The sequence below is a fragment of the Euleptes europaea genome, chromosome 8, assembly GCF_029931775.1.
Source record: "Euleptes europaea isolate rEulEur1 chromosome 8, rEulEur1.hap1, whole genome shotgun sequence".
Classification (NCBI taxonomy): Eukaryota; Metazoa; Chordata; class Lepidosauria; order Squamata; family Sphaerodactylidae; genus Euleptes; species Euleptes europaea.
In genome coordinates this window covers 28,997,239-29,023,490 of record NC_079319.1, presented here as the reverse complement: position 1 = coordinate 29,023,490, position 26,252 = coordinate 28,997,239, and the positions used below count along the sequence as shown (strand labels likewise).

Below are 26,252 nucleotides of genomic sequence, written 5' to 3'. Positions count from 1 at the left end.
AGCAAACATACTTAGTGAGCCTTTGACATTGAAACTAGAGAGAAAGAGAGAGGGAGGGAGGGAGGGAGAGAGCTCAAGTGCTCCTATTTCTTTCTTTAAAAAAAATAGATCTAAAGCTGTGACCTAACAGAAGAATAAGTGGGAACTGATACCAACCTGGTGTATTTCTACTGCGGGGTTTCCCCCTGTCTGCTTCTACAGAAGAAGGATTTTTTATCAAGGGAAGGGGGGGGACATTCTGGAATAAGCATGACAGGATCAAAGAGAAAAAAGAAAAATGCCATCTGGAGGAAGATCCATGCCCTTCGCTGTAAAGATTTCAAAGTGTGGGGTCTTCGGAGGCTGCCTCTGTTGGAGTGGGCTCCCAAATACAACTGGAAAACAGACCTGGTCCCTGATACGATTTCTGGGATGATGCTGGCTGTCCAACAGGTGACGCAAGGTACTGTTTTGATGATGCTTTTGCTTGCTTGCATTGAGTACTGAGGGAGGTGGTCACCCTGATCCTGGGGACACGCTCTGCAACTTAGGCTTCAACCCCTATGTATGCTTACCTGAAATCAAGTCCCAGTGAAGCCAATGAGGAGAACCCCCTAGTAAGCATGCATAGGATTTGAATATAAAGCTTGCTGGAAGATAGCAGACTTTCTCCTATGTAAGCTGTGTCAGCAGGGGGTGGGACGATACTGATCACCTTGAACATGCAACAGGCAGCAACGGCTAATCTGACTGATTTGTATTTGTGCATGTGTATGTGTATAGACCCAGCATATAAATTGGGCCCCATCTATCACTGTATGTAAGAGAATTACTATTTTATTACTACAGCGTGGTGTTGTGGTTAAGAGCGGTGGTTTGGAGCGGTGGACTCTGATCTGGAGAACCAGATTTGATTCCCAGCTCCTCCACATGAGTGGCGGAGGCTAATCTGGTGAACTGGATTTGTTTCCCCACTCTTACACACCAAGCCAGCTGGGTGACCTTGGGCAAGTTACAGCTCTGTTAGAGCTCTCTCAGCCCCACCTACCTCACAGGGTGTCTGTTGTGGATAGGGGAAGGTGATTGTAAACCGGTCTGATTCTTCCTTAAATGGCAGAGAAAGTCGGCATATAAAAACCTCCTCCTCCTCTTCTCCTCCTCCTCCTCCTCCTTTTCTTCTTCTTCTTCTCCTCCCCACCCCTAGATATAGCTATGTTGAGAGGCTTTACTTGTTAATTAAGTGAAACAGAACCTTGTATGAATTGAGTTGCTTTGACAGATCTGGCAGCAGTTGTCAGGCCGTGCAACAGCAGCAAGAGGATAGCACAGTTGTGCTCATTTCCGTTACCGGGTCAGTAAAAGGACTCCTCAAATCACCTGTGCTATATAAACTCTAAAGAGCTCCATGCCTGCCTTTGCCTTTCCAGAGAGCCTTTCTCCTTTCCTCATCAAAAGGAAAGCCAGTGTGCTATAGTGGTTAGAGTGTTGGACTAGGAGTTGGGAGACCTGTGTCCGAATCCCCATTCAGCCATAGAAGCTCACAGGGTAACCGCTTGGGCTAGTTACACACCTACCTCACAGGGTTGCTGTGAGGACAAAATCCAGGAGAGAAGGCTGGCGTGAGCTGCTTTGGGTCCCCATTGGGGAGAAAGGCAGGGTAGAAAGATCTCAAGAAATGAATGCCGTTCTGGTGCAAGGAAGGACAAATGCTGGTGTTACCTCTTTGGCTACTTGCTACAGCTAGCGAAGCACACAGATTTGGGTGCCTCAGTGGGACTTACGTTGCCATCTGACACCAAAGCCTTTTCTTCCAGTTTCTTGTCCCCTGAGATGCGCTGTATCCCTTTACCTATTTGTTTTGAAAAACTGTAATACAAACCAAGAGAAACTCCAATCTGGTTTGGCTGCTGCAGGTAAGAAGAAACTATTACCAGCTTATATATCTGGAAGCAGGTGAAAAGTACAAAGTCATTAAATAGTTTTCTTTTTTGCGGAGAAATAGTGATTTCTGCCACATTATTGTGACTTGCGTCTGGAAACCCCAAGTAAAATGCCCCATCCAAAATGGATTCTACATCATTCGGAAGCGCTCTGCAGCAGATTCTCTTAATAGCTAGCCCCAGTTCTCATTCATGCATCGAACATTATAAGCACTCCTTTAATTGAATTATTCTGCAGCTGGAACCAACCGGTTTGTGTAAGTATTTGTGCCTTTGGAGTAATTAGGAACATCTGCATTGGCATGATTTGACTTTAAACTCCTTAATACTGTAGTATTGTAAAGGATCTTGTTTTACTGGTATACTTGCAAACAATAATTGCAATTAAAAGCCTACTAATAATGGTATTTTATAATCCAGGGGAAAAACATTGAACTAAAGCCTTGATTGGCCTTCTCTCCAGCCTTTTTTGTGACTCTCCACAAACGATGTCTTAGATTATTCCCAGTTACATTTTTAAAAAATTCAGGTGATGTTCTCTTTCACTTGATAATTTCCATTTTATCATTTTCTCCAGGTGAACTAATCTCTATCGGCTGGAGATCGGTTGTAATAGCAGGAGATCTCAAGCCACCACCTGGAGGTTAGCAACCCTAGGTAGTGGCCTCAAGTAGCAGATTTTAAGGGGAGGGGATGCCCCACTGCTTCACCCACTGCCCCTTTCCTCACAAAATTTCCCTCACAAGACTCTGGGAAGATCTGTTGGGTATGCATGGCTTGCTGCATTGTGTTGAAAGACACCAAGAGAACAAGAAACTGGGCTAGTTCAGACCAAAGGTCCTTGGCATCCAACAGTGGGCAGCCAGAGGCTTCTGGGAAGCTTACAAACGGGGCATGAAAGTGGTCTACTGAATCTGAGCAGTGCCATTCTGTTCGGCCATCCCAGCCAATACTATAGCTAGACCTCCAGGCATCTGCCTAAACCATCTAAACTAATGGCCATCTCATTGCATCTTCTGGCAATGAATTCACAAGTCAGTTCTTCACAGTGTAAAAGAGTGCTTCTTCTTGGCTTCTTGGCTGTTGCAATAGCAGCATACTCTGGGCTAAAACCAGTAGAGAAATACATTCAAATGATCATCTCAGGCCATTTCCCTCAGGATATGGCTTTTATGGGGAGGAGGGATCTAATGTAATTGATATGGGGCTCAGTGACAGATCATATGTTTGACAGGCAGAAGGTCCCAGGTTTAATTCCCGGCATCTACAGTTAAAAGGATCAAGGAGTAGATGATGCAAAAGACCTTTGCCTGAGACCCTGTGAGTCAGCATAGACATCAGTGACTTTGATAGACCAATGGTCTGATTCAGTATAAAGCAGGTTTATGTGTTCATGTGATTGATAGGACTGGTGGCTCAATTCTAAAACCCTTACCATTCAACCCCAGTGTGCCACCTTGCTGCATCTTTCTGCCAAAATCCCATCACCAACATAATTGCTGTCTTCAGTCACTAATTCCCTCCCCTGGACTGAATACCCCTCAACTTTCAATTTCCCATCATCCCAATCCTGTTCCCACATGCCAATATTTGCTCTTCAAGTAGCTTTTCCGTTTTCACTAGCTTAAGCATCCCTGCTATTAAGTGTGTAATTTTGTTCTCATTTCGTTACGTTGCTCACTCATTTCATGTCCTTTGCATTGGTTTCAATGGGAAACACATTTCAGTAAGCAACACATGCAGATACACTGTAATTTCTTTGTTTTCCAGCCAATTAGGATGACATTTTCACTGATTGTACTCCTTGTTAATTAGATCCACTGTGAAATGCTGTTTCTGCTTTGAGCCTCCCTATTCCTCATCTTCCCCCGTAGGGGGAATTCCCCGTAGGGAATTGAGCCGGACACCCTGGTAGTTTATGCATGGGTAATTTCACACACATTCACCCCCTTCTGTCTCGGTTGTTCCTTGGAGTTATGCATGAGTTTCCCCCTCCATTAGAGATGTATTCAGAGGGTATTCTTCCCACTATAGAGATATAGGATGGCAAAACAGCCTTCCTTGCTATTTTGACCACACAATTTACAGATTGTGAGTACCATAACATTCTCATACAGTACATTGAAGTGCATGAGGATTTTCATTCAATTCTTGTACAAAATACATGATACAAATAATTTCCTTACCAATATATCAATTTCATCTTCACTCTTCAAGGTATCATTAAAATTAAGGAACTGTATACACTAAGTGTATATGTTTTGAACTTACAAAACTCAGACCTCTTTATGTGTTCCCAAAATGAGTCTGCATATCTTCCTTTGAAACTAAAAAGAGCTTCATGTGTTATTGTCCCGTTCTAGCCTTTGAAACTAAAAAGAGCTTCATGTGTTATTGTCCCGTTCTAGTCGACCTTGCAGCTTCTTTTGGCTATTATTCAGTAGGAATGAGATTGTAGTTACGTGTTGCCGCAGTTACGTGTAGCATTTCTTCTCAGTCAGCAACTTCATCATAATAGTAGATTACAAGCCATTATATAACTTCTCATAACTTGTTTCTTCAGTACTTTTCCTTGAAGTAATGATGCAGTGCATTTTCTTTAGTAACACTGTAAACCTCCATATTTGCATTTGCTGAAGACCTCCATATATGTTTGATGCATTATTTGCATAACCTTCACAGGAAGACTTGTATCTTCTGCAGGAATATATTTTCTTCAAAGAGTCATCATAGTTCATATGACATTATATAACATTTACTCCAGTCAGAGCATCACTCAGTCAGAACATCATTATCCTGTTTAGTTTTTCTACACTGATGTCTCAGATTTATAATACTGATGTAGCATTTTATCAGCATCTTAGGGAAAAAATCTTGCTTGTAGTTTTTCAATAAGAACAGTAGTCTGGGAATCCCAGAATATTAATAGCATAACATTTCTTCTTAGAAATATACTTGCTTTTCTTGTGTAGATGGATAGACTTTTCTTTCCAAGTCATAGGATATCTTTCAGGTTAGAGACACGTCAGATTGTCTTCTCTGCATTCTCCTTTTCCTGTATACTGTTCCATCTGCTTCTTCAATTCTTCTCTTGAAGCAAGAGTTCATTAGGCCTGGTACAGATTCAGAAAGCCTCTGTTTCCATCTGAAGTCCATCTTTAAGTCCATTTTTGCAGTCCAGGACTGTAAGATAAAAATATCTGTAGGGTACAGAATTGATAAAGTACTTACATCTTCCAAGATGTTGCTTTAGTGCCATGCTTCTTAGCATCCATCTCATTATTCATCTAGTTTATTCATGTAGACTCTTCTCATGTCACATAGGAATGCCTAATATCATTCATTGGCAATCTTCTTTCCAAACTATTGGCTTTATCAGATTCATTCATATTCAGTTTGTTCCAGCTGGAGTTGACGTCTCTCCAAATTCCATGTTGAACCTACTGTTAAGTTAATATCTAGAATGTATATGTCTGATTTATGAGTATTGTAAGCCAAACTTTTTAGCCAATTTCCTAGACACCTTAACTTCACTTAACCTATGTGAAGATAGAAAGTGAGACATTTTACAATAATTCTTCATATATTTTCAACTAGTTATAATGTATAAAAGCCACTTAGATTATAGCGTAAGTATTACACATAGGAGTTCAGTCACACCACATGTCACTCTGCCTTTTTTCGTTCCACTTTCCTACAACTTTAGGAGTGACAAACACACCACTATAATTGATCTTAATGCCCAGGTCGTTGTGCTGCCCCATCCAGCAGTAGCAGACATTGCCCTGTGTACAATAATCTCAAAAATAGCATATTGAGAAACAGAATATTGAGTAGCAGATATTTCTGCAACCATCTGTATCCTTCATGGGATAACTAATATAAACAATTACACATTACATTTGCATTATTTCATTTCTTATATATTTTCTCATATAAGCTTAAACCACAATAATCCAGATATCTTTGACCCAGAATGTAGTATTGTATACCAGTACCTTTGTACATTTCATCAATGCATATCATTATTACATAAAATAGAGTTGCTTGCTTGCTCAACCATATCTTTTGGTTGTTTAATAGGCCATTAGCCATTATTTCCTTGTTTAATAGGCCATTAGCCATTATACAGAAGGAAATACCCATTGGTTTTGCCCGGGCTCAATGTACCTTATACAACGGGCAATTGCATCTTGCAATTTATACCTTAAACCTTCAACATACGAAGTCAGTCAATCACATACCTCTGACTGTTTCTATTATAAGGCAGCTGTAGTCTTCTACAAGCAAAGAGCTATTATTTGTAGTCTTCTACAAACATTACCTAAGCAGTGCTTTAGGATCCTCGAGGAATAATACCAATGGTTTAAATAAGTGTGCTTGAGAAACACACTGGATTGGAACCCACGTCTGGATTCGAACCCTTCGCCCTTGTCCCTTCGTGGTTAGACTAGATGACCCTGGTGGGTCATCCAACTCTATGTTTCTATGATTCCATGATTCTTCTATGAAAAACCCTAGCAGTGCAGTGCTCTGGAATGGGGAGAGAGATTTTGGTAGTGTTTCTGAGATGCCCAGAGCTGCTCCGAGCACTACTGATTTAAACTTTGGTGGCCCTGTGATGCTGATCCTATGTCCTCAGATTGACATGTTGGTCTCTAACAGTTAGAAAACTGAGGGCCAAACTGTATGGGGATGTTCAGCCAGCTGTGAGAGCCAGTGGGAGTAGTGGTTAGAGTGTCGGGTGAGGACTGGGGAGATGAGTTCAGATTTTTGCTAATCCATGATGACCTCAGGCCAGCCTCTCTTTCACCTCACTTCATTCACTGTGTTCTTGTGAGGATATAAAGGAGGAGGGTAGACTTTTTTATATCGCTCTGACTTCCTTCCAGGTGTGTGTGTGTGTGTAGGGCCGTCAAGTTGCATCTGACTTATGGCAATCCAGTATGGTTTTCAAGGCAAGAGACTCAAATCACAAATGAGTGGCAGGTAAATAAATGTAATTTATTATTATTACTAGCCGTCAAGTCACAGCTGAGTTATGGCGATCCCATAGGGTTTTCAAGGCAAGAGATGTTCAGAGGTGGTTTGCCACTGCCTGCCTCTATGTCACAGCCCTGGTATTTCTTGGAGGTCTCCCATCCAAGTACTAACCAGGGCCAACCCTGCTTGGCTTGGCTTCTGAGATATGACCAGATTGGGCTAGCCTGGGCCATCCAGGTCAGGGCCCTTACAGGATTAGGGAAATGTTTTTAAGATATTTTAAAAATGTGATTGATAATCTAATCGCTCTCTGAGCTTGTTTGGTCTTCAAAATGCAGCTCTGAACACTGCAAATTAAAGTGGAAGGCCATCATAAGGAGGAGAAGGGGTTGGTTTTCCTCTCATGCTGTTTTCTTGCTAAAAATCACCCTGCCCCAATCTGGTTTTCAGGTTTTGCCTTTTGTGACAAAAACAGTAGGAATGTGGACAATTTTTGATGGGAAAATGGCACAACACAGCCTCTGCATTAGTTTGCAGCTGCAAATGAAAGCAAAAAGTTGTTGGAGCTAAGCAACATGGAACTATGCATCACATATCGTTTGGCTACAAGAAAGGCATAAAGCCAATTTTTGGCTTTCATTACCACATGAATCTGCCTTTTTTCCAGTGCTCAGATAAAATTCATTCACATCATATACTTGCCAAAAGTACCTTGGTAAATACTGGGAGAGTTTGGAGGTGGTGCCTGGGGAGGGTGGAGTTTGGGGAGGTTATGATGTCACTTCCAAGTGACACTCTAGGAATTTCCCCTGGCATTCCCTGTACCCCGCCAGCCCTCAATGGAGTGACCATAATAAACCATTCATTCATTCATTCATTCATTCAATCATTCATTCATTCAATGAAGTGGCAGGGGCAAAATGGGAGTGGGTGCAGCATCACTTCTGGCTAGGAACCTAGAAGTGACATTTTCATGCTGTGCAACACTCCAGGAATCTTGCAAACTCCCATCCATAGAGATGGAGGGAAATCCTAGAGAACTCTGTGATGTGGTGACATCACTTCCAGATTCCTAGCCGGAAGTGACATCATGGGATTGTGCTGTATGCCATTTTGCCAGTCTCTATCCCCCAAATATTCCTTATGCTGTTGGGGATGGAACTGGCAATCCTAATTTTACCAGTCTCACTATGGAGGCCCATCTTTTTCCTGCTCCCTCTCAAGGGTGGGAGATTGGGGCTGGGGGCAGGGAATTCCTCACCAGGCCTGGGCAATTAGGAAAGCTACCCCAGTTCCCTTTAACTGGAGATGCCAGGGGCTGAACCTGGACCCCTCAGCATGCAAAGCACATGCTCTGCCACTAAGCAGCACCCTTTCCAAATGTTAGTCTTCTTTCCTAAAATTGATTTCCAAGCTCCAGCACTCTCACAGGTAGCTTGTAGACCCTTCCTACAGCATGTCACATTGTGGGACAGAGAAGGGTTAAGAATGTGGTGACAAAAGTGGGCCTTACTCAAAAGGGCATAAAGGACGGAAAAGTTGAAAATGCTTTTGGCTTACCTTGATTTATGTATTGATTCAGACAGTTTCTATCGTGCCTTTAGGCTAGCCTCCCGCTCAGTTTGGCTTGTAGGCAGAATTTTAAAACAATAAAAATAAGTACTATGAAAAGGACCTAGAATCCCAACAATTGCCAGGATGGAAGGTACTCTTTAGACCTGTTCTGCAAGTTAGAAATACTACAAGGCTGCCTCTGAAACAGCCTCTCTGTGGTGGCTGCACCTGATTCAAACATGACGCAGGTGAGGCAAAAGCACTTATCCTTGAGACTCCAGCTGCGGCCTGGAGTTCTCCCAGAATCACAACTGATCTCTGGACTACAGAGATCTGTTCCCATGGAGACAATGGCAGCTTTGGAGGACTGATCTACGGCGTTACATCCCTGTTAAGCTCCCTCTTTACCCTCTTCACAGACACTGTCCCTAAATCTCCAGGAGCTTCCAAAGCTGCATTTGGCTACCATAGACTTTACAGTCGCTCAGCACCTTATTTGAAGTGGCCTGTTACCTGTGCCAGGAAGCAACATGCGCTTAATTAGTATGCTGGTAAAAACTTGCCAAGGCTATAGACCTAGGGTTGCCAACCACCAGGTACTAGCTGGAGATCTCCTGCTATTACGACTGATCTCCAGCCAATAGAGATCAGTTCACCTGCTATCAAAGTGTTAAAATGAAAAGCATAGATAGGGCTGCTAAGTCCAGGTTGGGAAATTCCTAGAGATCTGGGGATGGAGCCTTGGGAGGGCAGGGTTTGGGGAGTGGAGGGACTTCAATGAAATATAATGCCATAGAGTCCACCGTCCAAAGCAGCCATTTTCTTCAGGGGAACTGATCTCTGTAGTCTGGAGATCAGATGTAATTCTGGGAGACCTCCAGGAGCACCTTGAGGTTGGCAGTCCAACAGGTCAATCGATTAAAGTTCATAGCTCTGCTTCTAACACATTTGTGATTCCCCAAGCAGTCATTGGGCCAGATGTGCTGGCTTGAGGACAGAAAGATTTTATTATGATCAGTGCTTTCCAAGTTTTACTCCACTTATATCACAATCATTTTCTCCAAGAGCACAATCACACATGCCAGGTAGAGAAGCTGGTTCTTAATCTTCAGGTTCCCATGAGGCTTATGATTTTTAATAATATAACTTTCGCTAACTCCTTATTTTTCCGAAGCCATAAAAATGACCCTCGAACTTCAGTTGCACAGAATAACTGAAGGAGCGAAAAAAGAACAAAGAAGAGCGACACTTTTAAAACAAATTCAGGAAAGGATTCCAGCCTGGGGCTGTGGGATGAAGCCCATCTATTACCTAAGGCAGCTCTAAATCTTGGACCTGGCTTGTGGGTTTTGCCAAAAGCCAAGGAACTTAAGACTTCATGAGTTGGCATAGAAGTCTAGAATCTGGCAGTCTTTCTCAGGCTGCTGGTGCACATACTTCAAACTCATACTTAAAAACTGGAGAAATGAATTGCGTCTCTATGAGAATTGCATCCAGCAGTTTCTGATACTCCAGAAGGCAAAGTGTGTCAATTTAAGCTTCAAAGAGGAACGTTCGTTGTAGACGCTAACACTCTAGTGAAATATGTGGGCTCTCTGGTCCCATGAGGTGTCATCCTGAAAAAGTTGGGTTTGTTGACATTCTTCTGCAATCAGTTGGCCTCACATGCTTCAGCGTGCATTTAAATATGATGGATACAGTTGGATGTATTTGTTAAATTTGTATATTGACCTTCTTCAACTATCTCAGAGGCATTTATTAGATGCTTCCAAATCCCAGTTCTGAGACTACCAGGAGTTTCCCTTTCCACTCCTGCCTAAACCTAGGCCTGTTTTACTTCCTTCAGAAATGAAACCAGGACTTATGTTGTAGATACTAGGGTTGGCTGGCACCTGGCCTGAGGATTGGGGGTGGGGTGGGTGGAGACATGCAGGAACAGCATTGCATGACACCACAATGTCATTTCTGGGCAAAAAATGGAAGTGATGTCAGCAGGAGATCTCTATTACCATTGAGATTGGGAGGATTCGTAGAATGTTGCACAATGTGGGGATGCTGCTTTCAGTTTTGTAGCATAGTGCAATGCCATCCCATCCCCCCCCACCCGTTTCCCCCAACTGTCCCACTGAGCACTGGCAGGGAAACAGGCAGTACTGGTGGAGGATTCCTGCCAGAAGAGGGCCAATGTCAATCCCTAGTTGGTACAAAACCTTTGACTTCATTTCTCTACAATGGCTTGGATTCCACCCATTGAGCACAATGATAACACCAGTCCCTCTTCCTTCTTGCACTCCATGGTGTCTGAGCCAGTGTCCATTAGGCTCAGTGGTAGTATTGCCAGGTCCCTCTTTGCCACCGGCAGGAGGTTTTTGGGGTGGAGCCTGAGGAGGGCAGGGTTTGGGGATGGGAGGGACTTCAATGCCATAGAGTCCAATTGCCAAAGCAACCATTTTCTCCAGATGAACTGATCTCTGTTGGCTGGAGATCAGTTGTAATAGCAGGAGATCTCCAGCTAATACCTGGAGATTGTCAACCTTACTCAGTGGGGCCATGGGCTTACCTTTTAAAGTCAGCTAGCACTTAGCCAGTCACTTGACAATCAGCAGTCTGCTGGCTCTTCACTCAGGGTGAGAAAGGGGAACAGCAAGGGAGACATTTAGGGTTCCAACCTCCAGATACTAGCTAGAGATATGCTATTACATCAGATCTCCCGCCGGTGGCGAAGAGGGACCTGGCAACCCTAGAGACATTCCTCCAAAACCCTAAGTGTGGTGCTGAACCTCCCCCCACCCTTTCTGAGGCCAAGGGAAGGCACTTCATCCAAATAGGACCCTGGTACTCAACAGCTGTGGTCTGGGACCTGATACTGCCTGAAATTTCTGTGGCTGGTAGGGATTTCCATTCATGGATTAAAATTTCCTAGCCTCCTCCCTCCTGATGCAGCACAAAATGCCCCCAAATGTTTTTCGTGAGTGGGTCGAAAGATCCCCAGGAATACGTTGACCAGGTTGGAGGTCTGCTGCCAGGAGTGGGAATCAGTGAAAATCATATCTCAGAAATTTTAGGCATGATCGAAGCCTATGTTTTAAAACTATCTTTATAGCAACAAAAAGGTACTTAGGAAATCTTTCATCCAAACCTGCTTCACTTGAAAGGCTTTTTCCGGTGTGGGATAAATTTTCCTTAGCTCATTTAAGAGACTTGGCTAATCCAAGATGCCTCCCCAACCCCGAAATTAGCTTGTTTTTAATATGAACCCAATTCTGATATGTGGTTAGCTACAAACAGTTGTCTTCATGGAACTGATTGTTCTCACCTTCCCCTTCCTGCTGAAGTGCCCTGGCCTCTTGGCCTAAGAACAGTACATGGTACCATCGGAAAGTTGGTACATATTGCAATGGCAGAAGGAAATCCTTCGAAAGCAAGAATGATGGGGTGTTAGAAGATATAACTTCCCAGGCTTATCCTGCTTATCCTTGTGTGATGGCTGCTTCATTTTGCCAGATTTGTTGGATGCATACAGCCTAAACATCAAAACTTTGTCTTGTGGGGAAATTGGGTGTTGTTGAAAAGTTGTTGAAAGAGCTTCGGAGGGAGGCAAGAGAAATGATTTTGGAACGTAGTGCTGCTGTTTTGCTTTGAGTTACTTTTTGCTTCGATGGTTGTCAGTGTATGCCAGGGGTGGGGAACCTTTTTTCCACCAAGGGCCATTTGGATATTTATAACATCATTTGCGGGCCATACAAAATTATCAACTTAAAAATTAGCCGACCAAGCCCCAAGAAGGCAGGTGCCCCGGACAACCCCCCCACCCGGCACGGGCAATCAGGCAGGCATCCAACCAGTGGCACACTCACCCACCTGGTGGCACAGGATGGTCTGTTGCACCACCCGGACATAGCCATCCAGCCACATGCCGGAGTTGCTCCTGCTCCACATGGTTGGGGCTGGATTCTACAGCCGGCTCCTGCTATCTCTGCCTGCAGGGATGAAATGAGGACACACTGGCTAAGAACTCCCCCTCCCCGGTGTGCACATTTTGGCCCTGCCCCCTTTAACCCCTCCATTGTCGCCACTTTCACCCCCAGCCCTCTTGTAGTACAGAGGAAATACCTTTCTCCATGGCCCGGGTGGGAAAGGGTTAACACAGTTCTTGGGTGGTCCTAGCAGCTCCATAGCTAACGACTCTTCTGCAAGGGGGGAAAGAAGGTTTTTTTTTCTCAGCATAACAATCTCCCATCTGCCTTGAATAGAGGCTATTCCTGACCGCAGGAGGGGGCAGATTGCCAGTCTTAGATCCTTCTGAGCTAGAGATCTGCCAGGACCCACGAAGGGCCAGACCAAATGATTTCGAGTGCCTTAAACGGCCCCCAGGCCTGACGTTCCCCACCCCTGGTGTATGCTGTCATGTCATAAGCAGTGTTTGAGTCCCTGTTTTGGAGAATAATAAATAAATAAAACCCTACTGATTTCAAGGGGAGAGTGATGCAGGCCCTTAGATCTTACCCATGGAAACCGATGGGGTTTCAAAATTGCTGGGTTGTGCCTTTTGCCTACGAGGGTTGGGCTGTTCATTCCTTGTCACCTCATCGGCAGTTTCCCCAAGCTGTGCTCGTTTAAATGCTGTGGAAGGGAAGTCATAATGAGCTCTTGAGCCTCATATGTAAATAAGCCCCGAAATTGCAACAGCAATTTCAAACCCTCAAAATATTTATATGGAAAGTGTTGCCAGGTCCCTCTTTGCCCCTGGCAGGAGATTTTTGGGTGGAGCCTGAGGAGGGCGGGGTTTGGAGGAGGGACTTCAATGCCATAGAGTCCAATTGCCAAAGTGGCCATTTTCTCCAGGGGAACTGATCTCTATTGGCTGGAGATCAGTTGTAATAGCACGAGATCTCCAACCTGGAGGTTGTCAACCCTAATACAGACTTAATATTACATTGTTGAGATTTCTTCTGGCGCCTCTTTGGTTTTTGCACGTCACCCCTGGAGTGTGTAGCGCATGCTCTTTTTTCAGCAGTGTTTTATGTTCAGAGTAGTCCCTCTTTTCCCAACGTGTAGTTCTTTCCGTTTATTCCCATGAGGATCTTGATCATAAACAAATGTCCGACTGTGATTCATTTTAAGGCAGAATTTGTTTTCAGATGGCTTTGATGACTCTGTTACTCGTTAAGGCTGCTTGAGCCGGCTTGGCTAGGACGTAGATGTCCTTGAGCATAATGAAAATAGCACTCAGAGCCCGGCTACACCTTCCAGAGGCTCCCGTGGGAAGCAGCCAGCTCTGCTTGTTCAGAACCCCGAAGGACACTCCCTCGCCAGGAAAGGCTGGGAAGACGTGGAAGGATTTCAGGTGCAGGCTCACACTTCTCCTTTCCCTGCTGTCTTGGGAAAATGAGATGATTCTTTCTATCTTGAGTCACAGCAATAACTCCTGACCAGAGCTCCCTTCCAATGATCGCCTACAACCTTTTCCTATGGCAAGGAGTCACATACCAATAACAACCCTCCAGAACTCTAAAATCACCTTTTACTCCTAAGGGAGCCTGAAAAATGGGGTGTGATCGCAGCTGAATAGGAAGGCACTTAAGTGCCTTAATAATAACAACAGATTTATAATCATATAATGATTTAAATGGATTCTCTAGTTAGAAGATCCCAGACAGATGATGTTGAGGAAGACCTTTTTCTGCCGGAGAACCTGGAGGACCAGAGATGGTCAGAACAGACAATATTATTCCAGTGTGAAGAAGCTCTCAGGACTTGGGAGGCCAGTATTCAAATACGCAGTCTGCGACATTCCAGTCATTTTCTTTCCATCTCACATTTGCCCACCCATGGCAAGCGGAGACTCCTGCCCTGCTGCCAATTGCCCATGCTTGATCAATTGAGCAGTGGGAGAAAAAATGAGAGGGGACGAACATCAAAGTGTGCTCTTCTGCATTCTTGTTTTCCTCGCTTGTAAGTTCCTGTTTCTTAGGTGTGTGTGTGTGTGTGTGTGTGTGTGTGTGTGTAGGTTCTGTTCCACAAGTATTTTGCTCCCTCTAGTGGTCGATTTGATATCACACACGTTTATGTCTGGCATATTTCCTTGCAGATTTAAACTGTAGATTTTTATGCCGGATATAAACCTGTGTGATATCAAATCCACTAGAGGGAGCAAATCATGTGCAGAACAGACCCCCCCACGCACACACACACATGAAGAAACAGGAACTTACAAGCGAGGAAAATGAGAATGAGGAAAAGCCCAGTATCTATGATGCTCTAGGAACTTCCCCTAATTTCTGTGGCGTTGACCATAGAGTTTGGGGAAATTCCTAGACGGGCACAGGGGCTGTGATGTCACTTTTGGGTGATTCCCCTGGAAGTGATATCACAGTGTCTGCCCTTCTCCTTCTCCAGGATTGGCCCCCCAAAAGCTTCTGGGATTCGCTGCAGCAGGGCTGGCAATTCTGTTGTGAGGACAGAATGGGGAGAGGGAGAACTGTGTTGCCACCATGAGATCCTTGGAAGAAGAGTGAGATAAAATGGTTAGAGAAATATTGAACCAGAAGAAACAATGGTCTGACGCAGTGTAAGTCAGTATCATACAATTCAGTATTCTGTATTGTATATAATTTTGTATGTTGTTTCAAATTTCCTACTCTCTGTCCTGCAGGGCTCGCCTTTGCTATACTGTCTTCAGTGCATCCTGTATTTGGCTTATATGGATCTCTTTTCCCTGCTATTATTTATGCTGTGTTCGGAATGGGACGCCACGTCGCCACAGGTAAGTGTTTTCAAATCCATGCGGTCCAGTTATAAAAGCAGGTCTATTCAATGACTGTCTTTGTGTTGGAAATTGTGCGGTTCTATTGAATAACCGTCCCAAAATATAAATAAAAAACCAGGCCTATTGTCCTGTAAAAGGGCGGAGCATTATTAAATTCCATTTGGCACTCGCATGAAAGGGCCCTACAGCCTTGTGGTTGTTCCATCTCGTTTCATGTGCAAAAGCTTCATGCCGATTCGGTTGAAGCCAATGGAGGCCGTGGAACAGCAGTGCTTGGCAGGGTGTCTCCTCAGTGGAAAGAGTCTAGGCAGGTCTATTCAGATGTAAGTCCCGTTTTCTTCCATAGGTTCTACTCTCAGGAAAGTGTTCGTAGGATTGAAGCCCATGGTCACCCTTCTGAAGAGAGAGAGAGACTCACATCTCAGAGACATCTAAAATGGCCGTTACTGTCTGTTGTTTGTTTCCTTCATGGCAATTGACGGTTTTTCTGTTTAAGGAAACTATTTGGGGTGTGGGGAAGCATTATTAAGATTAAACTGGTACTGGTCCTGCATCTATAATTTAATGTTGCCCCCACACTTCCTTCATTAATGCCTTTTACCAGAGACTAATATACTTTAACTCTGTATAAATTTGCTCTAGGGTAAAATGTTACCAGGCAGGGCTCAGCCAAGGATAATTTCTCTTTGTGGAAAAACAAACAAATAAAACACACACACCATAATGTTGGGCTGCTTCAGGACTGTAAAAAGATCATTGTTGCTTCCCATTTGGCTTACTCCAATTCAACTCTCCCTCTCCCTCTGTGTCTTGCTCTCTTTTTTGTTTTTTACACAAAAGGCCCCCTTTTCTCTTTCTTCGCCATTATTTATGCATATATTAATGTAAGGTATTTTATAGCCCACACACTCAGTTAAAAAAACAAACCCCACTAGGCATATAACAGAATAAAACTACATTGTCAGGATCCGACAGCGTAAGAGCTGCTGCTCGATGAAAAGGGTCTTGTTCTGGCTTTCTTCTTCTTCTGTAGGATGACTGGCTCCTGATGGGGGAGAGGCCAGAAACAGGTGACCATCGGCCAGGCGGGCTGATGCAGGAGACTTGTTTGCGCTCTCTGATTACTCCTTCTGTTAAATGGACGGCTAAAGTGATCAGTTTGGGGTTGCCAGCTCTGACCTGCAAAATTTCTGGAAATTTGGGGTCTGCACCTGGGAAGGGTGGCATTTGGGGAGGGGAGGGAGCTCAGCAAAGATGTGAGTCCACCCTCCGAAGCTGTCAATTCCTCTCTGTAGTTGTGATACCCATTGTAATTCTGGAAATGCTCCAGCCCCACCTGGAGGTTGGCAACTGTAGGCCAGCTTGGGAACCTTGCATGCAATTCGAGATCTTCACCCCAGGCTCTTGATTTATGCTCTCAGATTATTAGGGTTGCCAGTTCTGGGTTGGGAATTACCTGGAGATTTTGGAGGTGGAGCCTGAGGAGGGTGGGGTTTGGAGAGGGGAGGGACTTCAATGCCATAGAGTCCAATGGCCAAACTGGCCATTTTCTCCAGGGGAACTGATCTCTGTCGCCTGGAGATCACTTGTAATAACAGGAGGTTATTACACCACCTGGAGGTTGGCAACCCTACATATTATGTAGCTTGCAGGACTGCAAGGGATTCTGTGGCTGCATCTCCTTGATCTCACACTATATCACTCACATCCCCCAAAATTGTACTGCTGACCCAAAGAATGATTCAGATTTATTGTATTGTAATGAGGGCCAATTGACACATTACAAACATCATAAGCCCCGTTCAGGACTTCCTGTTGGTGTAGTCTGGGAGTTCCCAGCTGCAAACTTAATTCATAGGCCTGATTCGAGCTGGGACTTTAGTGTCCAAGTAGGGATATCTAGCCTTCCCCCTCCCAGGCCCAACAGACCCATGACTTGTCCACTAGGGGAACTTACAAATATAGAGTTGCCAACCTCCAGGTACTAGCTGGAGATCTCCTGCTATTACAACAAATCTCCAGCTGATAGAGATCAGTTCACCTGGAGATAATGGCCGCTTTGGCAATTGGACTCTAGGGCATTGACGACCCTCCCCTCCCCAAACCCTGCCCTCCTCAGGCTCCGCCCCAAAAACCTCCCGCTGGTGGCGAAGAGGGACCTGGCAACCCTATACATGTCAGTTTCCCCAGCGGGTCAAAAAGCAGCTCCCTGGGCCCGTTTCACTTTGGGAGAATGGTGCCGGGCAAAAGCTGAACAGCCCCTTCTCTTGGAAGTGGGCCTCTGCAAAGGATTGTGCTGAAAGTATGCTAACCTTTTCTGCCATCTGATTGGTTTGTGGTTGCTTTGTAGTTTCATAGTGTAAATTTATATCGCTTTAATGATGTTATTTGGCCTGGGTTCATGACTGTAAGCCACCTTGGGCTAAAGAGAAAAAGTGGGGCTATAAAGATTTTATACAAATATACATGCATACACACATACTCCCTTCAGCTCTGTTCTGATGTTACAGACAAACTACAATCTGAATGACTCCTTAAACCATGTAGAATTCAGTTACAGCTCAGTGTGTGAGGAGAAGAAGGGTTTGACCCTGAGGAGTTGAGACTTGTTTGCTCGGTGACATCTGTGGTTGGTTGGTTTGACATCTGAATGCAGACGTCGACTTTCCCTCTTCTGGCATTGAGACTGCACACTCTCCAAGGCATGAACCTTTCATATTCATTATAACCCACTCGGAAGTTCCATGTGCATAAATTGCACTGTATAAACAAACAAACAAACAAACAAACAAAGGTTTAATTGGTCATGACCTAGTAAACGAGATAGGGTTACCAACCTCCAGCTGGGACCTGGCATTCCCTCAGAATTACAACTGATCTCCAGACTACAGAAATCAGTTCCCTTGGAGGAAATGGCATCTTTGGAGGGCGGGGTCTATGGCATCACATCCCTGCTGCTCTCCCCCCCCCAAACTCTGCCTTCCCAAGACACTGTCCCCAGATCTCCCAGAATTTACTTAGCCAGAGAGGACAGCTGCAAAACTCGTTCATAGGATTTTTGGCCATTTCTACTACACTTACCAGAAAACAACAGGCTCCCTGTACATTGCTGTGTTAAAATTCGCCTAAATAATTTGCCAGCTCCCATGAACATTCCAATAATGTTTATTATGAACCTAAGAAAGGTCCTTTCAAGATAATAATTTGAGACACTGGCCACCCAAGATTGAGAAGCAGGTTTTTCACAGAGAAGACCATCTGGTCCCAGTTGCCGAAAACAATAGAGTTGGTTATGGGGTCATGGCCTCTCTTGTGTTAATATGTGTTGGAAAGGATGGAGGAAGGGAATGAGTAGTGGGAGCCTTTCAAACACAAGGAGAGGAGTTTCTCCTTGGAAACTCAGAATTGTGTGGTGCCACACACAAAGCTAACCCCACAGGGTTTGAAAAGCCCAAGTATCTGCACATTCCCTTTGGTTGTTGTTATTCTTTCTTTGGAGCAATCATTGTCTTTTGAGTAATTGCGTGGTTTTTTGAAAATTGGCCTGTGTGCCAAAATGTGCATTCAGTGCTACATTTAACAGCTCTGTAGGAGCCATGCGGTCTGCTGGGAAAACAATGTTCAGTCCAAAGTACATAGAATTTGCATCGGAACGTATGCAAAGCATATTGTCCGAGGCCCTTGCGAGTCACTGGCAAACTGGATTTGGATTCTGTGGCAAGATCCTTGGAAGCTAGGATGGCTCTGAGTCAGCAAAGTAGACGTTATGCCGTTATTTCATTTAAAGGGTAATAATGGTCCAACTGGGACGAGCTGGACAATTGGTTTTCACAAGAAAAGCTTTCAGGCCATCTGGTACTTTGGAGAAATAGTCGATGCAGTTTAATTTTAAGGAAAGGAATATCTGAGCAGTACAATTTGATATTGGTTTGACTTCGACAGTTTCCTAAATGAAAGTGTAGACTTTAAAGAAGAATTCTGCGGCTGGAGGAGGAATTGAGAACTGTATTTGTTGTGTGTTTGTGAAGCAACCTTGGGGAAAGGAGTATAATTTGGGCCACGGTACAGGGAGAAGGGTTTTTTTTTTTTAAAACCCCTTCTCTCTATGCCATTTGCTCATTGCAAATTTTGCCATCCCAAAGCGGCTGTGGACCAGGGAAACACAAACTACACATGATGTTGGGGATCTGTGGTCTGATATCCTGTTGTGTGAGTAGTTTAGCCTTAAATAGCAGTGCGGGGTGGGGTTTATGTAAATAAGGGTAGTAGGGCTGGGGAAGGGGGGTTGGCTCTCTTTTCTACGTCATCACTCCAACTGAAGCCACCCCTCAGTCTGCTTGTAAGCATTAGTGTGTGTATGTGTGGGGGAGAGGCACCCTCTTTGCTTCTCTGAGGTCATTTATGCATGGATACTTGAACTCACATTCGCCCCCTGTGTGACTCAGTTGTTCCTTGGAGTTCTGCACCTGTTTTCCATCCATTAGAAATGACCTCGCTGTCAGCCCTTGCAAGGTCCGGGTCTTATCATTCCTCTGTTAACCCGCCTCTTCCTTGTACCCTGAGCTCAGCCTGGCTGAAATCTCCATGCAGAAGGCAAAGCACGGGCCACAGGAAGATTGGCCTCTCTCACAGCCAATCACAAAGCAGCGTGTAAAGAGGCGGGGATTCAAATGATTCCTCAGGTCTCTTTCTGAGCAAAAGAAAGGCTTTTTAAAACTGAGTATTGGATTTCTCCCCCCCTCTTTCTTTCAGATTGCTTTGTTTTTTTGTTCTTAAAATGCTTTTTTTATGCGGCAATTGGATTGTGGGGTGGGGAATCTTCTCTTACAGTGAGCACTGCGAAGTAAGCCAATTACAAAGCAGCATTTAAAGGGGCAGGATTTGATTTGAGCTTGGAGAGAGCTTGGTGCAGAGATTCCCAACTGGAAAGGGTGTGGTCTAGCCAGCAATGAACCTCAGGTAAAACTCCCATGCATAAATGACTTGATTTTCCCACCAGGGGTAAAAGCGAGGGAAGGAATATCCTTCTGCTCTTCTTCTAAGGTGCTCAGAGTAGTGCCCATGAGCCTACTATGGTGCTTTTCACACATGCCAAATAATGCACTTTCAATGCACTTTACAGCTGGGCTTTACTCTGTGAAACAGCAAAATCCACTTGCAAATAATCATTAAAGTGCATTGAAAGTGGATTATTCAGTAGGTGTGAAAACACCCTTTGTTCCTGTTTTGTCCTCAGTACAGTCCTGTGCAGCAGCTTAGTTTCCCCATTCTGGGGTAACTTTTAACCCAAGTTGCAGAAAAAAGATGGGTACCCAATCACAGATCACCAACATAATGTGTATCTTGGCCCTGATGCTACTGGTTTGAGCTTTAAGGTCCAAAACGAGAGAGCAAACCCATCATGTTAACTTGCCCTCAAAATGAGTGATAGTTCCAACTAGGCAACATCTAGTTGAAATAAATGAAAATGAATGTGGTGATCATTACGAAAGAAGCAGCAGTTCTTTGAAGTGAGTGAGCTGGGCGATCCCAAGAAGTTAGAGCTGAGCCATAGAGTTGGCTCCTATGGTATTTCCTTCCAGAAGTGGAGGATTCCTTTAGCAAACACAAGGGAAACTTTGGATCTTACCCCGGTGTTTGTTTGTTTTTTGAGCTAAAATAACACTTTTATCTGGAAATAAAGCCATAGATTAAAACTTCCCCTTAAGAGTCATAGCAAGCATGGGAACCTATCTTTCAAAACCACCAGATTTTTCTCCTGGGACAGTTTTAGCTCAAAGTTCCCACATTCTCCAATTTGATTATGTAACTTGCCTTTATAGTTGCTGTGGCCTATTAGTTCCATTGAATGACTCCCACTTGGCTGAATAAACCTGGGTTACATATATTACTTCCACAATAGTGCCTAGAATATGCACAAGAACACAGGCCAGATATTGATGTTATGGTATACTTGCTACTGCTGCCAAAAATGGCAGGTATGTGTCTAGATCTGTTTTCCCCTCTGTAATATCTAATACAGTTTACCTATGCCCTGATGTTACAATATTGTTCACTCTCCCATCAATCAACTATATCACTGGCTTCCACCAGTGGATAGATAGGAAAACTCACAACATCAGGATGTCACGGCCATAGGTAAGTTATAGTAGACCTTATGTAGCTTTAGAGTGCTGAATATGTGACTTCTGGTTTTGGTGGCAGCTGCGTTATGAATTGTAATCTCTAGTTTTAGTCACAGAGGCCTTGTTACAATGCGTGAAGATTGGGGAGGCATATGCAACAGACCCTGTGTGGTTTTCTGTCTTCTCCCTCTATTCTCAGGCCAGTGATCTAGAGCTGCTGTATCCAGTACCTTGTTGTACAAAGCAGATGATCTTTCACGTTGGATTAGAAAAGAGCAAGAGTCCAGTAGAACCTTAAAGACTAACAAAATTTCTGGCAGGGTATGAGCTTTTGTGAATCACAGCTCACTTCTTCATGTTGGATGGAAGCCACTTATTGTAATATCACTGACTAATATAAAAAAAATATTTCCATCAAGCATCTGAGAGTTTATGTGTACACATATAGGTGCATACACATGCACACACAAAGTGCGATCCTAAAAGAACCTTCCTGGGAGTAAGCCCCTTTGAATAGACCTGCTCAGAATTGCTCACACACAAAATAGAATTTAAAGTTACAGCCTTTGACTTAACATTTTGCATAATGCATGAGTTGGGCTTTGCATATGAAAATAAAATTTGTGCATCAAGAGACAATGCTGGAACATGGTATGTGCAGAAAATGAATGCAGGAAGGTGTGCGGCTGGGCTGCCTGAAGTCAGAGCTGACAGGCAGCCATAGGGCGAAAACGCACGGTCGCTTTAGCCTCCTTTATTCCCTGTTTCAGCCAGGATCCAGCCAGGATCGAACGCGAACGCATGAGTTTTCACCAAACGTGCGTTTGATCCTGGCTAAATCCTGGCTGAAACAGGGAATAAAGGAGGCTAAAGCGACCATGCGTTTTCGCCCATAGACATTAATTTCTATCACACTTCCTTAGTAAATGTAAATTACAATGTAAAACAAGCAGGGACTGCAGCCAGTGGAAATTAAAATAGCTCTCTTCTTTTACAGGAACCTTTGCTTTAACCTCCTTGATATCTGCAAATGCTGTTGAGCGTCTTGTGCCTCCCGTGAACAGCAGTTTTGCAACAAGCAATCACTCCGTAGTCTTGGGTCTATCTGATTTCGAAATGCAGAGGATTGGAGTTGCAGCAGCAGTTTCTTTCTTCGGAGGCCTCATTCAGGTAGGTATTCCCAAACAGCCAGTATGTAAAAGTGGATGCTCAGTGCTTTGTACTTCAAAGTATCCCAAACCAAAAATGAACCCAGAAAAAGCAATTTCAGGTTTTTTTCAGGTTTCTTTTCGGCCGAATATCAAAACCAGGAATCCAGCCTAAACTGGCTAGCTGATAGGCGAAAAAGCTGAATAGGTATTTGGCTTTTATCAGCTTTGGCTTTCCCAAGGTTTTTCTCTATGGGAATTTTTTTCAAGGAGCTCTGGGGTGGGGGAGACATTTTTCAAGGTAGAACCACCAAATTCACAGCATAGCTGCGAGGGACTCTCCTTGCATAAACACCGAGGTTTGGTAAAGTTTGGATCGTGGGGTCCAATTTTAGGGCCCCCTGAAGGGGTCACCCCCATCCTGTATTGGAAACTATTGCAAACTTTACAGTGGTTTCCTATGAAGGATAGCTAGCTAGCTAGATACAGAAATGACACTGGTGAAGCCCTGAGACCAGTTTAATGGGCAAACTTTGTTTTTTTCAAAAATAAACTATCAATTATCTTATGACTTTCAAGGCTTTTGATGTCTTGCAGGACGATTTATCCTTCTCAATACTACTTATGTTAGATTTTTCTTTACTTTTTTGTATTTTTTTGTACAGAAGGGATTTGGGGCTTGTTATTTTACCTTTGTCTTTAGCTGGGGATGTTTTAATTATTATTGTTAGCTGCCTTGAATCAAGAGGAAAGGCAGGATGTAAATACATTCATAGATAAATCTTGTTTGTACTAGCAGCCTGCTTACTTTTACAGGTTATTCATTTCTTTTCCTCTGGTAAGTGAGGAAGAGGATAAATAGATTATATGGGCCTTTTTGGTTGATTATTTCTATTTTTCATAAGTCTATTAAAAAGGGGGGGAGTAATTCAAATGACTGAGATTCCCATGTGAGCACAATGTAAAAACAAAAACAAAGGGCAGGTATATAAGGTTGTGCTAATTTCCACCAATTCCCCCCTCAGGACTTGGGAGAGCCCCCCACCCCAAAAGGTGCCAGTACTCAGTACTGGTGAGCACTACCACAAAAAAAGCCCTGCTAGTAAGGCAATGTAACAAGAAAACAACCAATCAGTTCATCCCTTTAAAAATGCTGTGTTGATATCATGTAAGAAGTGTAAGGAAGTGTCACTGGCCACCAAGATTAAGTTAATTCATGCCATCGTATTCCCTATTACTATGAAAGCTGGACAATGAAGAAAGCTGACAGGAAGAAAGTAGACTCCTTTGAAATGTGGTGTTGGAGGAGAGTGTTACGGATACCGTGGACTGCCAAAAAAACAAATCAGTGGGTTATAGATCAAATCAAGCCTGAACTGAGAAGCTAAAATGACTAAACTGAGGCTATCGTATTTTGGTCACATTGTGAGAAGGCAGGAGTCACTAGAAAAGACAGCCATGCTGAGAAAAGTTGAGGGCAACAGGAAAAGAGGAAGACCCAAAGGAGATGGATTGACTCTATAAAGGAAGCCACAGCCCTCAATTTTCAAGATTTGAGCAAGGCTGTCAAAGATAGGACATTTTGGAGGACGTTGATTCATAGGGCCGCCTTGAGTCGGAAGCGACTTGACAGCACTTAACACATACACATAATGTAAGAATTGTTTCCCAAAAAACTTTAAGGCGAGTGCCATGGGAAAATGTGGTACCATCAGAAATACGTAAACTGTTCCACATGTGTTTTGCATACAGCTTTATTTGCTTTCTGAAAGGAAATGATCCCACTGCACTTACAAAAGAATGGGGGTAGAAATAGATTTGGACCAGGATAATGTCACAGTGTGAAATCACTCTTAGGCAGCTTTTACTGTAAGCCAGAGTCTCAGGATACTTCTGATGGGTACAGCCCAGCCCTAAGCCCAGCCCTGACCCTTGTATACAATAGAAGCTGTTGAGCTATGTCCAAATGAACACACCAAGGAATTTCTGGAGGAAAGGTCAGAACTTCTGGAGGAAAGGTCAGAGTTTGAGTGCCCCCTGTTCCATCAGCAGCGGAGCATGCGTCTAAATCAGGGCCGGATTTAGGTTTGATGAGGCCCTAAGCTATTGAAGGTAATGGGGCCCTTTATATGTCCAGATAACAGGTACAACAGCTTGACCTACATTCAGTTGTGCTGCACTGCAGTCTGCAGCTGCATGCTACATGTTGCCATGCAACCAGTCCATGCAGAATGTAGGCACCCTATATATAGAAATGAGCAAACCAGTGATCTTTTAGGGAGCAGGCTAGCAGGCGGGGCCCATTACTTACATCATAGGAGCCTACACAACACAAAACACTGTTGCTGTATGTAGGTTTTATTTTATTTGTTTTTTATCTTATATTTTGGAAATGTACGTCCAGGTTTTTTTTCCTTTAATTTTTTGGGGGGGCCCCAAGAGAGTGGGGCCCTAAGCTATAGCTTGTTTAGCTTATACGTAAATCCGGCACTGGTCTAAATACACGGAACATTTGCAGTTCCTGATGTAGAAGTGACCTCCATGAAGACATTTTATAACAGGTTATGTGGCTTTCAGAATTTGGGGCAAAGTATACCTTTCGTTTGATAGGTTACAGTAAAAATACCCCTTTGAAAATGTCTCATTTTCTGCATGGAGTCTTGTAAATAGCCATGTTTGAAAGACCTTGTTAGTTACCGATAGACACTATCAGAAAGAAAACATCATTTGTTCTCAGACAGCATGGAAACAAAAGCTAATCAGTCTGTTCTGGTATAATCAATATTTATCTAGTGAAGAGGCAAGGAACGCTTTTGAACCAACCCACAATAGCTGCTGCCTGAATTGTGGGAAACCTTCTTTCTGTTCTCTTCTGAGCTTTATTCAGTTCTGTCTTTCGGCAGAGCCAGGATTTCACCCTTTGTGCTTTTGTCTTTATCCCTCCCTTCTCCCCCTTCCTTCTCAACTTACAAATGGCAGGATGTGACATTAAACCCTAATAAATCAAATGAAGGTTACAGTCAGACTCTGACCTTCCCCACCTAGCTATCCAACAGCTAATATGTGCATGCTTTGTACCTAAAATGATCATAAGTAGCTGGTGAATAGGGTTGCCAGGTCTCTCTTCGCCACCGGCGGGAGGATTTTGGGGCAGAGGGTGGGGTTTGGGGATGGGAGGGACTTCAATGCCATAGAGTCCAATGGCCAAAGCAGCCATTTTCTCCAGGGGAACTCATCTCTATCGGCTGGAGATCAGTTGTAATAGCAGGAGACCTCCAGCTAGTACCTGGAGGTTGGCAACCCTACTGGTGAAGTCCATGCTTCATCCCATATTTGTCTCAGTGAATGTTCATGCATTTAGCATGAAACATATGGTGCCTTGCTTTATCAGCTACTGACCTCCTTATGTATTTCATATACTAATTTTCACTAATACAGTGTTCTGCCTTTAACCCAAGCCACTGTCGTAGCACTCCTTTTCCACTATTAGCATAGCTGTTCTTCCTTCTTCTTCTTTTTTTTAAAAAAGTTTGTTAATTCTGGGCAACATGTACTCTCATTGCCTAGCCCCTGACAACCAGCTGCAGTTCCAGGGTTGTTTTCAAGCACATAAGGGCACATTAACAGTAATCCCGCTGTGAGGTTACAGAAGCATAGGTCAGTGTGACCAGATCGCCGAACAAAAGAGAGCACTGGCAAAGCAGATGCAGTTGATAGAAGGTGCCCACCTGTTTTTCAAACAGCAAGACTGTCC

General features: G+C 43.9%; 1 protein-coding gene across 1 annotated transcript in view; it reads left to right on the top strand.

Moving 5' to 3' along the window:
* Positions 1-243: 243 nt before the first annotated feature.
* Positions 244-26,252, top strand: part of SLC26A7 (solute carrier family 26 member 7) — an 85,914-nt gene continuing 59,905 nt past the window's right edge. The window contains exons 1-3 of the mRNA XM_056854552.1: positions 244-442; positions 15,112-15,222; positions 22,348-22,520. Of these exons, the coding sequence (XP_056710530.1) occupies positions 250-442; positions 15,112-15,222; positions 22,348-22,520 (477 nt within the window). The 5' untranslated portion in view covers positions 244-249. The remainder of the gene's footprint in view (positions 443-15,111; positions 15,223-22,347; positions 22,521-26,252) is intronic.